Source organism: Scatophagus argus, chromosome 17 (genome assembly GCF_020382885.2).
Source record: "Scatophagus argus isolate fScaArg1 chromosome 17, fScaArg1.pri, whole genome shotgun sequence".
Classification (NCBI taxonomy): domain Eukaryota; kingdom Metazoa; phylum Chordata; class Actinopteri; family Scatophagidae; genus Scatophagus; species Scatophagus argus.
The window spans coordinates 2,470,071-2,485,645 of NC_058509.1; the positions used below are offsets into that span (position 1 = coordinate 2,470,071).

Below are 15,575 nucleotides of genomic sequence, written 5' to 3' on the forward strand. Positions count from 1 at the left end.
TGGTTTTATTTTTAAGAATTCAGTTTGTGTTATTTTACGTCAGGATTGTGACCATCATGTCCTAATGTGACACAAGTTAACTAACTGACAAATCCTCGATATCCCCCCTTCTGTTTCTGGACACTAAGCTCTCCCATCCCAGCAGTCAATCCTGCACTTCTTCTTCTGGCATTAACCGACTCCACTCACTCACTCTGCTGGATTAATCAAGAGATGAATAAATAAAATGGTTAATTAAACTGCAAATGAGAGTTGAATATCATCTCAAAACATGTTTTAAGACATACAGTATAAAACAATATAAAATTTTACACCAAAAAAAACTCAGTTAAGTGGATAAAAAATCACATAAACTCCCTACATGAAAAATCAATTAGCAATAAATGTGTAAATATTTTCATCTTTTCATGCTGAATATCCTGTGTGAACGTGTGGATTCAAGGCCCTCTTGTGGTAACAACACGCAAGTTCTTCACGGATTATGAGAAAACGCTGAGTGCAAAGAAATCCTCCAAAAAGAACAAGCTTAATAAATGAACTGAGAATGAAGAAAATCTACTCTAAATATCCAGATGTGCTGAACTCTCCACAGTGCTGACCAGAAACAGGGACAACAGAAAGCGTTTCACTTACTAACGTTTCTTTTAATTTCTCAAATGTACTGCATACTGTCACAGTTTACAACACAGCTTTAGATTTAAATACACAGCAAAATAAATTCATTTCATACAAAATCAAATTTCAGAAAATAATGGTAGTAATAATAATGGTGTTATAGACTAGTTTTTCGTCTCCGTCTTTCCCTCTTGCAGCTCCCTGATGCGACACTTCCTTTCGGTCCACTTGTGTTCACATTTTAAGGAGACAAAAATACACAGAAGATGTGTACAAGCCCATGAAACACAAAGAATACTAACATTTCCAAACTGTGTGACCTCTCAGGAGTCCCGTCAGTCCCGTCTGTTTTCAGGCTGCCTTCCATTCCCTCAGCTCTTTTCACATCTCACACACTGTGATCAATCCTGCTATGCACCTTCAGCCACAAACAGCAGCTGTCTGTAGAGCTGCATGAAGAACTGCAGCAAATATGTGATGAAATATTTCTTTCCTCTCCCACACCACACACACGACAGGCAGACGCACACACATACACACACTCAGACAGCATGCACTTTAACGAGGTTGATATGCTCAAATTCGGTTTTTATTTAGCCAACTCTGTAGCTAAACATCAACAACAACACATTTCTGCTTCTTGTCTAGCAGGTACAACAAACTACACAAGGAAACCAGGATGACTACGAAGCTAAAGAGGGATGAGAAAGCCACCAGTGGTGTCTGAGTTGATTGATAACGCAGCGTCTGAACGGCCGGATCAGATTAGATCAGAAAGCCAATCGAGTTCACATCACGTGATCAATCCCATGAGGCGGGCCTGTCTGATGACGTCACTGTAAGGGAAGTTGACCTCAACTTGTCTTTGTTGGAGGCCACTGCTGCATCGTTGCATCAATAAATAATCAAGCAATAAATTAATCAATAACTTAATCAATAAATAGTTACTTGTGATTGTAACACTCTGATATACTGTATATTTCAAGGTTTATCTGTGATTACTTTCCACTATTTACAACAGCACAATATATACTGCACACACACTCGGCCTTGTACAAACACACACACACACACACTTCATGAGATCCTACAGTGATGTCTTTCCCACAGCAGTTCTGTCCATGTTTTCACAGAATCACACAACACACACACACTAATGCTTCAGTACTTCCACATGGACACTCACACCTGCTGCTCTCTGCGTCTTAGACTTGTGCATGAAGAAGAACAGGACCGGTTCATTTCAAATAATACACTGATAATATATTACGCTGCATACATTGAGACCATGCCTATTATACTAACTGGACATGTGCAGATGTCAGGGGGTGGGTGAGTCTAAGCTGACGAGCTTTAGTTAAAGTGGTTTTGCATGTTTTAGCCTGAGTTGTTGTATACATGTAAGTACTGTCCATTTGTCCACTGCTTTATGCTGCTTTTTTGTTTTGTTTTGGTTTTTTTTTTTTACCTTCTAGGCTGCCACTGACTTCAGTCCATCAAGGTCAAAGTAAGGATTTCAGAGCATGTTAGTTTAGTGGTGAGCAGGGACTCTGAAAACACCTGCCAACATGGCTGCTTTTAGAAGGGGAGGCCATGTGTAAAACCACCTGAAGGTAGCTGGACTGAACAGCTTAACAAAGAACCATTTGTGACTGACATGTGGCCTGATATCCTGTTTTTTTTGTTTTCGCACAAATTCGAGCTGTGCGCTAACATTGCAGCAGTTCAGAAACGTTAACCACGTTGCCACTGACTTTTAGACATGCTGACCTCCATCTATTGTGACATCACTTGCATAACCTTTATGAAGAGTTTTGGAAGTGGTTCTTTGCAGTCAAGGATATTCTGACATGTCATTCAGGACCATTCAGTACTATTGTCAGGCTGGTAAAAATGATGACAGAAACTCCATAACATAATGAAAGTATCTGAAACTAATGGCTGCCTGGAAGGTAAATCAGAAAACAATCCAAAAGCCCTGACAGACTTAGGAGGCTACAACATGTAAAACTACCCAGAGTGGTTTTTGGTTGGTTTTTAACAGACAAGAACATGTCGACTTGTCAGAAGAGGAATGGGTTGTTTTTGTTCAACGTCTTGCCCAACTCGCTGCCTGAGGACAAAAGTGGTTGGAAGAGGATTCCACCCCCGTCCTGTGAAGTGGATCCTCCCAAGTGAGATGGTCCTGCTTGGCGATTTCCTCCAGAGAAACTGGACTGGACCATTCCAGGTCCCACTAAAAGAGGGTCTATCAAGGGATTCCCTGGCACAGATCCAGACTGCCCCATTTCCAATCCTCCACAGAGGGGTTTCATGATAGAGGGTACCATTCCAGTTCCTGAACACACAGGGGCCACCTGACCAGCATGAAGCATATTTGAACCAGGAGGAGGTGCCACCACAGTATGGGACGGTAGCTGAAATAGGGGAGTTTCACTGGAAAGACTGACAGCTCCAAAGGTGTAAGGAGGTGCATTAAAGAAGGTACCGAGGGTGGAGCCAAAAGGACGGCAGCATGGGGGTTCAGGAGGGGACAACCCTGCAACAGCCCCTGATCTGACCACAGGGCCAGATGGCATGTCCCTGGCTTTAAAAGCATCTGGGAAATAAAGAGCAGTAACAGGAGGATGGAGGAATGAGGGGAAGGTTGGGGGGGATATACAGTTTGAAGTATTCCAGCGAAGCAGAGAGAGGAGTGAGAAGAGTCAAATATCTGCTGGTTAATATGCACTAAATTTCACTATGCTCACACACACACACGCACACACACACACACACACACACACACAACGTCTATACACTACAACGAGAACACAGAGAAGGTGTGGTTAGGCAAACACATGACCACGACAAGCTTTTCCATATAAACCTATTGATAAATATTTATTAATGAGACATACTGTCCCCAGCCCCCTCTCTGTCTCTGTCTCTGTCTCTGAAGACTTCAGCTGAACACCAAGGGAATGTCTTTGAAACATCACCAGGGCTTACTTTTGCCAGTGATTTTCCAGTTGATCAAGCATCCATCTGACTCAAGCGCACCACAAATAATTCCACATGAATCCTTTGTCAAAAATGGCATTTCTCACCCAGAGGGAAGCACTGTTTCTGCCCTTACCAATGGCTTGTGTCTGGGCGGCGAGTGTGTTGCCGAGGGGGCGCTGTTTGGGCTTGGGGTTAGAAGAAAATAGGTCATCCAAGTCTACAAGCGACGCCCCCGCAGAGCCAAGAAACGAAGCAGTCTTTCTATATGTCTCCTTTTCCTGCGCCGTTCGTCTTCCTGCAATAAAATAAAGGTCCAATTCTACTCTAAAAGGTGTTTTCTTTAGGGGCAGGTCAGGGAGGAAAAGAGAGTAAAGCGGAAGAGAAGGTTAATTAATCATGATTGTTAGCCGATTGCTGAGTGATGGGAAGATGGAGGTTTAATGGAGGAATATGGTTACACATGCAAATGACCATGAAATGTGGTGGACAAGAAAAGGGCACATTCACACATAAATGTACACAAACACAAATGCAGGCACATGATCCAGCTGGCATTAACTTCTATTAAAGACAAGCAGAATTTGTTTGTTGCAGACTGAGAGCAAAGATTTAGTTGATTTAATAAGAGCAGAGCATTTTATTGGAGACAGTGAGGCTTCATGGTTATGAATAATGGATGAAATGCAGAAATGTGAGTTCAGACAGAGTCTGAATTGTAAGGCAGCTTACCTGTCCCATTGCTCGGTGCTCCCCAGGGATCACCTTTCTTAGATGCTCCATCTCCAAAGGGGTCACTAGATGGGGAGGAGTCTGAGGGAGGAGCAGGTGAACCCCAAGCATCATCTGTGTTAGCGGGAGCTGTGGCTATATGGGGAAACACAGCATGCAAGCTCCATCAGGACAAAACAGCAGAAGTTTGATATGTGTGATGTGACCTAAATCATTGTTATCCTTTTCCACCACACAGCCTTCTTTAGCAGTTAAGAAACTTCAGTCACGCAGTCAAAATTACCCTTCAGATTACAGTTGTTCATTCAATTCCCATCTAGTGGAAACCACGTATCTCCAGATGTGTTGATTTTGAATGGTTGTGACAAACGGAAGGCTGAAGTGTTGCTTTATATGTTCTCCTCATTCTTAAGCTACTTTACTCCACAGTGAGTACTTCTGCTTAGCGTTTTAAATTTTCTGATAAGCTGAAAAGCTTCTACGTAAACTTTTGGAGACATTTGGAATATTTCAAAAGATGAATGTGTTCCAAGTTCCAAAAATGAATCTTCATGCTCAAGCACTGATTTGTTTTTCCTTACCTGGGGCCCCCCATGGGTCATTGTCTGGTTTGGATGCATCCCCAAAACCATCAGAAGTATCGATGGGTGAGGAGGCCTTTGTCCCGTCCCCCCAGGGATCTCCGCCCTTTGTCTCATTTGGAGCAGATGGGGCCCCCCAGGGATCTGACCCACTGGCAGGTGGAGAGCTAGCAGAGGCTCCCCATGCATCTGCACTGCTCTGCGGAGAGCTCACAGGAGGGGCATTGAAGGGATCTGAGGCATCATCTTTTGTTGGGCTGGATAGCACTGTGAAAGGGTCCTCTTTAGGGGGTGTTGTTGGTGCAGCGAAAGGGTCATCCTGGGCAGGTTTAGTTGGTGCAGAGGACGGACCTTCTTTAGGTGGTGTTGTGGTAGCACTGAAGGGGTCATCTTTAGATGATGATGGTGCTGCAAATGGGTCCTCTTTAGGGGGTGTTGATGCTGGTGCAGTGAAAGGATCATCTTTTTGGGTACTGAATGGGTCATCTTTTGGGGTGTTAAAAGGATCATCCTTTGTGGTGTTAAAAGGGTCGTCTTTTGGAGCGTTGAACGGATCATCTTTTGGAGCATTGAACGGATCGTCTTTTGAAGTGCTGAAGGGATCGTCTTTTGGAGCATTGAACGGATCGTCTTTTGGAGCATTGAAGGGATCGTCTTTTGGAGCGCTGAACGGATCGTCTTTTGAAGCGCTGAACGGATCGTCTTTTGGAGCATTGAACGGATCATCTTTTGGAGCGCTGAACGGATCATCTTGTGGAGCGTTGAACGGATCATCTTGTGGAGCGTTGAATGTATCATTGTTGGACGAACTGAAGGGATCCGGTTTGTCTTTCGGAGAAGCAAACGGATCTTCTTTGTCTTTGGGTGCACTGAAAGGGTCATCCTTTGACGCACTAAATGGATCTGGCTCATCTTTTGGCGCTGCAAAAGGATCTTCTCCATTCTTTGGAGCAACAAATGGATCTTCATCACTTTTACTCGGAGCCCCCCATGGGTCGCTGCTAGCTGGTGTGTCAGCTGTGTCAGGTCCTGCAGGTGTGCCCCATGGATCTGTGGCCTCTTTAGGTTGTTTAGGAGCTCCCCATGCATCTTGTTTCCCATCCTCCTCCTCTGCTTCATCTTGGCCCCAGACAGCTTCTTTAATGTTATTGCCTTTGCCTGCATCCTCCCATTTCAGCTCCTCTTCACTCATCTTGGCCTATCAGTATATTACAATATGAAATGTAAACACAAACACTTACTAAACATGTAATTAGTAGGGTAAGTAAATCCCTCCTGTTTACACATGACTGAACAAATCAATTCAACTCCACATATCAGATGCAATTGATATCTGGTAATTATGAGTATCCCCACATCCCCTCTACACATCAGTTTTTGGTAGACCATTATACGATTTGAAAACGATGCAAGAGTGAGCAGGAGTGGCACAGTGTTGATGCTACTGTAGCCACTTGCTGTGGCTGAGTGTTGTACTTGCTCTGCACTTACCCTCCGCTCCGCTTCTTTCTTCTCAGTTTCCTGTCGAAGACGCTCCTCTTTGCGGGCAGCGAAAGAAGCAGTCAAGTCAGCGACTGAGGGAATGTTGTCTAAGGATGGAAGCCCTGTGGCCCCAGGAACATAGCACGGCTTGTAGGTGGGATCTTTGACGGTGTCGGTGGATGAGGCTGGATGAAAACAAAGAAAGAAATTATGCTGAAACAGTTGAAACAATGGGCTTTTAGCAGTGATACTTTGGGACAGAAGGTCTCACCTGCAGAGCTTTTTGACGTCTTCTCTCTAGTCTTGACCGCAAAGTCTCTCTCTGCTTTTAGTTTGTCATCATCCTCCATAAGTACAAGGACAACCTTTGCCTTCTCTCTCACATTTGCACCCTGGGAGGGACATGCTTACATTAAACACTGAATTGACTCCGAGCATTAGAGAAAAATACTAACCAAGTCTGACAAACGTAACGTGAAACAAACCCCAAATGGTAAACGTCTCAAAACAGGATAAAATCTAAACTGAATACATTTTCTTCCTTCCTTAGTGAATTAATGCACCGCATGCAACCTTTTAATCGTTACACTTAAGGACTGCGAGCTGTGGACATCATCAGGAAGTGTGTATCACCTGATCTTTGCCATCCTTTTCCACAAAGCGATACTCTGTGAGAGCTTTGACAATGTAGATGTTGTCTTTCATTTTGAGAAGCACGCGATCATCTCCGGTCTTTAACAGGTACTCCAGCAGCGTCAGCGACTGGCATGAAAAAAGCATGACAACAAATCAAAATGTGAGACAAAAAATGTGTAATGGTTTTATGGTAATACTTTTGATCTGAGCCAGAATAGCTTAAAACTGCTGCTTAATTCTATATCAGAGGAATTTAGCTGAAACATGGTGCTTATTAAAAAGGTCCACATCACACAGCAGACTCATACTGGGCTCATATTACTTACTGGACCTTGTCAATTCAGCATCCTTCACCTTAGACGTGATCCTCCCTGACCACAGCTGAGCAACTCTTCAATCAATTCTTAATTTCTCTTCTCTTTATGCTCATGTTCGTAATCAGTTATAGTTTCTATTGACATATTCCTTATTTTACAAAGGCAAATTAATTAACCAGTCTGAACACAAAGTGGGAGACTTGTTGTGAATTGCTAATGTTACCTTGTGGATGTGTCTCCAGTTCTTGTCATCTTTCAGGCGTTTCCAGAGCATCGTCATGATCTCGTTGCAGGCCACGACGTTGTAGGTCAGATCAGAGATGTCAGCCATCTGCGAGCTGGATGGACCCCATGGGTCATTAGATGTCGCCTCCCTCACCTGCAAAACAAGCAAAGAAGGAAACATCAGTGTGCAGGAAATGTAAGGAGGCAGCAGTCCAAAGGTCAGAGATGCCAGCTTGTGACAAAAAGACTCACAGCTGAAAAATGTGACACCTGTTGCAGTGTAGCAACTCTTCTTTGCCATTAACTCGGTTCATTGTATCAATAAAAACGATAAGTATTATGTTCTGCCAGGTAATCACTAATCGTGTTCCATCTGATCAGCATTTTGAAAACATTCCACATTTTAAAACCTGTCATTATAGGATTTAAGAGAAGAGTTGTTGGATGTGTTAGAGGCCTAAAGGTTTAAAGTGTGTTTCAGGATTGCGTATAGCCAGGGACCGGAGTTGGATGTCCCCCATCTATCTTCCCTCTTTTCCTTTCATTTCTCTACTGTGTTCTATCTCATAAAAGCAAAAATGTCCCAAAAATCATTTTTAAATACATCCTGAGCCACACTTACAGAGACATTTACTTTATTTTCCAGAGTTCACAAAGTTCTTCACTCCTTGATTCAGTTTCTCTTACCTTGACCTCAGCCTCAGAGTAGTTCTGGACCAGGTTCTTCAGCTGTCGGCGGAGCATAGAGGACGTCATGCTGTCTGGGGATGGGGAGTCAAACCTCCACAATCTAATTCAAAGAAAATTTATTAACAATGATGAATGTTTACAGACACCTGCAGGGGAAGAATCGATTAAACGAAATATCAGACACCAGAAACACTCCCATACCGTTTGTAAACTCTTACTGTGGTGCCTGAAAGACTTTATGTTGCCTGAGTGCAGCTGCTGGTTCAGTGAGCGTACATCCTGCTGCTTTCTCTCCCCCCTGACTGCATTGGCTCGTCTCGAGATGTCAGAGACCAGATCCCGCAGCTGCAGGGAGAAACCAGCAGTCAATATAAAAAAAGCTGAGGCATGGGTTGGCATTGTTTGACTATGGAGAGCAGACAATTATGAATGCGTCACTGCAAAGCCGGACATGAGACGTGCCTACACCTGCCGTGTGTGACAGCTAACGTCACATTATTATAACGTTAATCACTGCGACAGACACACCAGACACAAGTCTTCTAGCTAGGTTAGCTATCTGGCTAGGCTACAAGCTAGTTAGCTGCCAGCATCCTGAGGCTGATGTGGGGAAATCCAAGACAAAACCTCCTTACATTGCACATAAAGGACTAGTCTGAGTCATATCAACTGTATGTCGACGTGATTGCTCGTAACGTATCTGTCAGGAGCCACGCATCGTGTTTTCAGGACCGCGGACAGCGACTGAAGACGACTAGCAGCCGTCAATATGGCTAACGGTCGAGCAACGGTGCTAAACCAGCAACAACCATCTTAAATGTACAACTTTAGCGATCAAAGGAAGTGTTATATTTCGTGAAACAGACGCTGCATTTGGTTCAGAATAACACCGACTGGTCGTGTGTTACTATGCGACCGCAATTTGTGCATCTGCAGCAAAAATAAAGCACTAACCCCGAGCCGATGGTCAGGAATCTTCGAGGAGACGACACGACGCGACGGTTTCCGCTTCCGCAGTTTTCAGCACCTGCAAGTCCACGCCCCCTTATTTATTATTCTTCTTCAGAATTAAATGCACATTCTGTAAACCAATTCTGCGTATTTCATTTCTTAACTGAAAAAAAAAATTAATTACAGGGACGTTTTAAAAAAATAGGAGCTTCATTATAATAAAGTAGCATTTATAATACACGGCAAAGGAAAAGGAGTGAGCTTCGGCTAGCGTCGCAATCCACACACACACACACACACACACACACACACACACACACACACACACACACACACACACACACACAACCCCCCCTCAAAAAAGAACTGAATAAATGAGTCACAACCACAACTCCCACTTCAATAACAGTAGATTCAAGATGGCGGCTGAGGGCGAGTACGAGTCGATCCTGTGCGTGAAGCCCGATGTCAACGTTTATCGCATCCCGCCGCGAGCCTCAAACCGCTCGTACAGGTAAATAAATATCCGTGACTCGTTAACGGCGCTGTGAAATATGGTTTAACGGTGTTGGGAGTCGCTCGGTGTGGGCATTTCACTTTCACTGCTCGCTGCCTGTACGTGCGTTCAGACCTCGGATAAAGGGCACACTGGCTTTATGTTATGTTTTTGGCCGGCCGGAGGTGAAGGGACGCTTCCAGTTTTAAAGCCACAGCTGAATGTAAAGGCTGGTTTTCTCTGTCGCTTTGTTGTTCCGTGCTGCTGAGCTGTCATGAGGTGTGACGGGGGTATTTGTCATCATGCCGGGTCGATACCGGCGATGTGCCAGCACCTTCCCACTCCTGGCTTATGTGACAGCTTGGATGTGCTCTTTACACAGTGAAGCCGTTCAGCTGAGAAACATCTTAACCGCCTGGACAGTTTGCGCTTCTGATCACAGATTAAAACTTCGCGTCTGCCCGGCGGTAAACATTCACATGCATTTGCGACAGCATGTAAACACCGTCGGCAGGCTTAAAGACTGTGGCCTGAAAAGAGCTGAAGTGTCTAACTGTGAATGTTTATCTGCTTTATATTCATGTACATTAATAAACAATCTTGTGTCGTGTAGTTAGTTAGTGGTTTCCAACCCCTAAAGAACAAATGACAAAGGTTAGGAGTCACTGGTTTAAGAGATCAGTTCTCCTTTGGACAGTTGTGTAGTAATAATTTAGTAAAAAGTTATTTTTTTTAGTAAAGTCATAGTTTCTTGAGAAAAACAAGCTCTGCCACTTGACAAATCAATAGCTTTGGCTTTGGCTTGTCTTGGGTGATCACATCTGTTAACTGACCACACTGGTTATTGAAATCACAACAGATTCTTTGTCAAACAGATAGCTGATACATGAATATCAGTGTGACGTACAGTAAATATATCAGCTTTTATGAGTTAAGTTTTGTGGTAAAGCCCTGTTTGCGTACAGGGCAGCGGACTGGAAGCTGGATACTCCAGACTGGTCTGGTCGAATGAGGATCACAGCGAAGGGCAAAGTGGCGTATATCAAACTGGAGGACAAGGTCTCAGGTAGGACTTCAGTGTGTTTATATTCTTTAAAACTCTTGTCACATGACCCTCAGCATGATGTTACAGCATCAGAGCTGCCGGCTGCTGCTTTCCCAGCCCAGCGTTAGCTCGGTGATGCCTTGGTGACCTGTCCAAAGTGTATCCCAAACAGACTCCAGCTTCAATGAGGACAGAAACTGGATTGCTGAATGATTCACTTTATTTGCACGTCTTTTACTCTGCCTGCATTTGTTTCCCCTCCTGTCCTGCAGGGGAGCTGTTTGCCCAGGCACCAGTTAAGGAGTATCCCGGCATTGCAGTGGAAACGGTGAGCGACTCCAGCCGATACTTTGTTCTGCGGATACAGGATGACAACGGTGAGCGTGAAAATGACTGCAAATTAATATTTTGGTCTCCACAACTCCAAACCATCTATTAAGCATGTCTGTTTGAAGGCCCTAAATCCCCCCTTAAGCGTGTGGATTTGAAGAACTTCACGTTGGCTGTTGTTCATCACAGGTCGCAGCGCTTTCATAGGTGTTGGCTTCGGAGACCGGGGGGACGCTTTTGATTTCAACGTCGCTTTGCAGGACCATTTCAAGTAAGTGTAAAATGGTGACTGAAAACAAAACGCCGTCTCTGAGAAAACCGCATGCTGTAGTTTTTCTGAAAGGTGCTGACGTGCATGGTTTTATTTCTGTGTCTGTGCTGATGTGCGTCTCGGCCTCCCTGCAGATGGGTGAAACAGGAGAATGAAATCAGTAAAAGCGCTCAGCTGGGAGATTCAGGACCGAAACTGGACTTGGGCTTTAAAGAGGGACAGACCATCACACTCAACATAGGGGTGAAAATCAGTTTGTCAAACATCAAAATGTCCAGCTTTTCTACTGCATTTTCGAAACATTTAAAAAGTAGAATGAGACTGTTGGCGAGTATAGAGAGTAATTATCATTTAGTCAGTGGCTTTGTAACTGAATTAGCCTGCAAATGGTCATAATAAATCAGAAATGTCACCTCATTTAGCAGGCTTCAAAATGAGTTCCAGCTGCCTGTAACTCAGAATGGAGCTCAAGTGTAACTGCAGGTCTGAAGCCCTGAGGACAATTTGTGGTTCACAAGTCAGTCAAGTCAGAATTTACATTTAGCTGCCAGTTTTCTGTTCAGTACCACATTTGTACTCTTTAAATAAAAGTGTAATCACAAGTTTTCTCACTCACTCAGCCACTTCATTTGTCCCCCAAAGGTATTTGGTTTTGCAGCAGTGAAACAAAAACACGGGATAAAGTGCAAAGACATAAAAATAACCGTAAACATGTAATTAAAGTGTATGTTGACACAGATTAAAATAAATATTATGCATAGAAACTGATGGGTGAAACTCAGCACGTAAACTCCTAAGTCCTTCATGAGCATCTGAGATGTTTTCCTGTCTCTAGCAAGGTAAAAAGAGGGATAAGCCCCGCCCACAGGGCTCAGGAGGGTTTGGACTTCTCCCACCACCACCCGGAGGCAAGATAGCCCCGCCCACTTCATCAGGCTCATCCAATCACAACATAGTCCCTCAGACGGGCGGCACAGCGACAGGTTGGTGGCCCTGTCAGTGCACTGACTGTGTCTGTAGTGTAGCTCATGTTTTTGTGTGTCAGTAGTTCACATCAGTCGTGAACAGAGCAGGTAAGACCTGCAGAACTGTGCAGCTTTAACCGCCAGGATTAACCCGTTTCCTTAAACTCTGTGGTAATTGGTTGGTTGAATGAGTCATAGACGTATTAGAGCTTGAGGCTGTGTGAAGTGAAATGTGTGTTTCGGTGTGTGGCAGGCTGCCTGCTGGAGCTCGACAGCAGTAACTCTAACACAGTGGTTCACTCAAACCCCGGTTCAGATCTGTGGGGAGACTTCTCTGCTCCTGCAAGGTAGGCCACTTTTTTCTTGTAATATACACTTGTTTGGCCAAAAGTATATGGACGCCCGCACATTACCACCGTATGTGTTTTCAGCTCCGTTCCACCACCGTCGCGACCACAGGACACGGGAAACTGGATCCAGTTTTGAGACGTCGGCCGTGACGTCGATCGTGATTTCCATCTCACCTGCATCTGTGTCTGTAGCTTCCTGTGCGTCACACTGAGATTAACTCCCTCACACTGATCCCAAAGCAGAGACGTGAAACATCACAGAGCTGTAGAAACAACTCATGGCATCATTTCGTTCAGAAAGAATCAAAGTTCTTTCAGATAATCTTGGCAGGAAATGAAGCATTAATGTGTTAAAGCCATTACCTATAACACTTAAGGGCTACGTGTGATGTCCTGAGCTCCTCTTAAATGTCTGCATCGCCTCCCAGTAGAAGGTTTTTGTCTCTGCAGCAGCTCCCCCTGCAGGCACTGCAGAGCACTGCATCTCAACAAAAGGCACGAGAGCTTTCTGTAACCTGCTGAGAACGATGTGCAAAGAGCTGCAGTGTTAAGCTGAAGAGTGAGGGCTGCGTTAACTAAATCAAACATCCTCAAGTTGCCACTTAAATCTTGTTTTTGTTCATAAGCCTTTCTGTTTTACTCCGTTTCCACCGAAATGGAGATTTCATCTTTTTCCTGAATCGTTTTCGAGTCGCAGCAGCAGTTTCTCTGACTTATTAAATATAAATATGACAGAAATAATAGTTCCAGACACATAACAGTATTACCTCGTTTGCAAGAGTTTTAGTTTTTCACCAAGAAAAGCAGAATCCTTGGGCTGAACAGGGAGATGAAATGACTCCCACACCCTCACACTGTGAATCGAGGCCTCGTCCACACGTCTCTGAATTAGTTTCTTTAAAACAACTGAGTTTAAAGATGCAACCTCAAAATGTTTGGATGAGCTTTGCTTTACGGGACATGAAAATCACTTTGTCCAGGATCCAAATCTTCTCCACAGGAATCAGGAGTTATCCTCTGTACAGTATTTAGAGACTTTATGAAATCACTGAGCTCACTTAAAGTGGGATGAGACACAGCAGGTAAAACATTTCAAGACGTATCCACTGAAACATACGGGGAACGTTAACATTCCTCTCTGCTGTATTTAATCTATAAATTTATGTTTACAATTTACATATTTGTGTTTATGCTTCATTTTCAGCAGGCTTGTTTTGTTCTATCAACAGCCAAATCCAGACATGTATTCATTACTGTCGGTTACCTACATTTTACATACTTTTACTGCTTTGTTTTTAAAAGAATTAAATAAGCTAAGAATTAGATATATCACAACAAACAGTGCAGGAATTTACAGCACGGGTTCCGTATGATGAACCTGTCCGACATGAGGCTGAAACCGGGAGCTTTGACGGCAGGTTCAGACTATCTGAGGAAATAATTTGGAAGCTAAAGGACTATTTTAACGTTTTAGGGAAATACACTTTTTTTTTGCTTTCTCTCTGAGCGTCTGAAGATGGATACCACTCTCATGTCTGTGCATTCAATCTGAAACTGGAGCCAGCAGCTGGGTAGCTTAGCTTAGCATAAAAACAGCTAATCTGGTTCTGAACACAGTGTGCCTGCCAGCACCTCTAGGTCTCACTAGCCAACACATTGTGTCTTGTTTATTTATTTTCCCAAAATGTCGAACAGTTCCTTTAATTTACTTAACACTAAACAACGTTCTGCGTAAAGGAAAGAACCTTCCTGAAACTGTCATCCCCATGTGGCTTCTTTCAGACTGTAAAATGAGACCCGTGTTGATGTGAAGACACAAGTCTGAAGGTGGGACAAACAAAATGATTGTCTTACTTCCTCTGATGAATGTCATCGATTGTGATCAGCTTTCTTTGCAGAGATTTTTAAGGTTATCTCGTTAAGGTTTAAGGTTAATCTCATGCACTGTATTTGATTGGCATTAAGAAATGGAGCCGATTGATATATATGATATGTGTGTTGTGTTTACATATTGCTGGCTTAAATATTATAATGTATTTCATTTCTCACTCATTCCACTCTGGATGTAAAACCACAGGACTAACACTTTTGATTTGTGACCAGTTTCATGAGAAAGAGGCAATAAATCCTTTCAAAGGATGTGTGTTGTTCTTATTTTTAATACAAATGGTTGCAAAAACAGCAAAGAGTGATCAGGGATGAATTCACGTTCAAACTGTTCACACTGCTGTGGCAGAAATGATATTTCTTACAGTTACAATCAGAGTTGTTTCCATTCTGTTAACAGTCCTGAAGGTGGTGCCAAAACTCTGGTGCGGGGAGCCATCTAATGCCACGAGGTCCAGGGACCCTTAAGGGCCTTTAGGGGCTCCCCTGACCAGTTTGCAATTTATTTTTTTATTTATTTAGATTGGCTTCGTCGTCACATTATTTTTGCTCAAGTAAAATCATGTGTTTTATCTACGTATTTATTTTTACATTGTGTTATTGTTTCTTTTACGTAAATAAAGGGTTTAAATATTTCCTCCACAGCCGTCGTGCTAATACAAGGCTGTCGGTTAGGGTTAGTTGGGTAAAAACCAGACGCAGCCACAGTCGAAGTGAGACACGTCGTGTGAGGTCAGGACATTTTAGCCCTGCTGACAGACTGAAAGAGAGAGCGACAGACAGCTGGACGGACAGACGGAGGGCGAGAAGAGGAAACCAGCGGCAGGTTCAGGTCTCACTGGCCTCTCCTGAACTTCATTAGGAACTCCATTTATCTTCCTCTGGTTTTGTTGTCGCCTCTCTTCAGCTCGGAGGCCATTTTGTCCCGACCAAAAGCGTGACGCCGCAGAACACGTCTGATCACGTGTGGTCGGACTCTTCTGTGGATGCGTGTTTGTTCAGGTGAGATTAGTGAGATTT

The 15,575-nt window shown here is 43.7% G+C and overlaps 2 protein-coding genes across 4 annotated transcripts; one reads left to right on the forward strand and one right to left on the reverse strand.

Moving 5' to 3' along the window:
* Positions 1-623: 623 nt before the first annotated feature.
* Positions 624-9,628, reverse strand: LOC124074504 (epsin-1-like). Of its 3 annotated transcripts, XM_046417501.1 has the most exons (12): positions 9,610-9,628; positions 9,215-9,287; positions 8,462-8,605; positions 8,258-8,360; positions 7,569-7,724; positions 7,026-7,154; positions 6,664-6,784; positions 6,402-6,577; positions 4,911-6,108; positions 4,330-4,464; positions 3,734-3,895; positions 624-3,214 (listed from the first exon to the last, which is right to left on the reverse strand). In XM_046417501.1, the coding sequence occupies exons 4-12, from the start codon at positions 8,324-8,326 to the stop codon at positions 2,679-2,681; spliced, it is 2,682 nt and encodes an 893-aa protein (XP_046273457.1). In that variant the 5' UTR covers positions 8,327-8,360; positions 8,462-8,605; positions 9,215-9,287; positions 9,610-9,628; the 3' UTR covers positions 624-2,678. The 3 variants fall into 3 exon arrangements, with proteins under 3 accessions (XP_046273457.1, XP_046273458.1, XP_046273459.1); XM_046417502.1 differs by lacking the exon at positions 9,610-9,628 and having other exon boundaries at positions 8,479-8,605; positions 9,215-9,353; XM_046417503.1 differs by lacking the exon at positions 9,610-9,628 and having other exon boundaries at positions 624-1,064; positions 9,215-9,349.
* On the forward strand, positions 9,569-14,807 carry necap1 (NECAP endocytosis associated 1). Its single transcript, XM_046417504.1, has 8 exons — positions 9,569-9,725; positions 10,673-10,773; positions 11,025-11,129; positions 11,272-11,353; positions 11,488-11,596; positions 12,189-12,336; positions 12,572-12,665; positions 12,750-14,807. Exons 1-8 carry the CDS (start codon positions 9,586-9,588, stop codon positions 12,802-12,804), a joined length of 834 nt encoding a protein of 277 aa, XP_046273460.1. The 5' UTR covers positions 9,569-9,585; the 3' UTR covers positions 12,805-14,807.
* Positions 14,808-15,575: the final 768 nt, after the last annotated feature.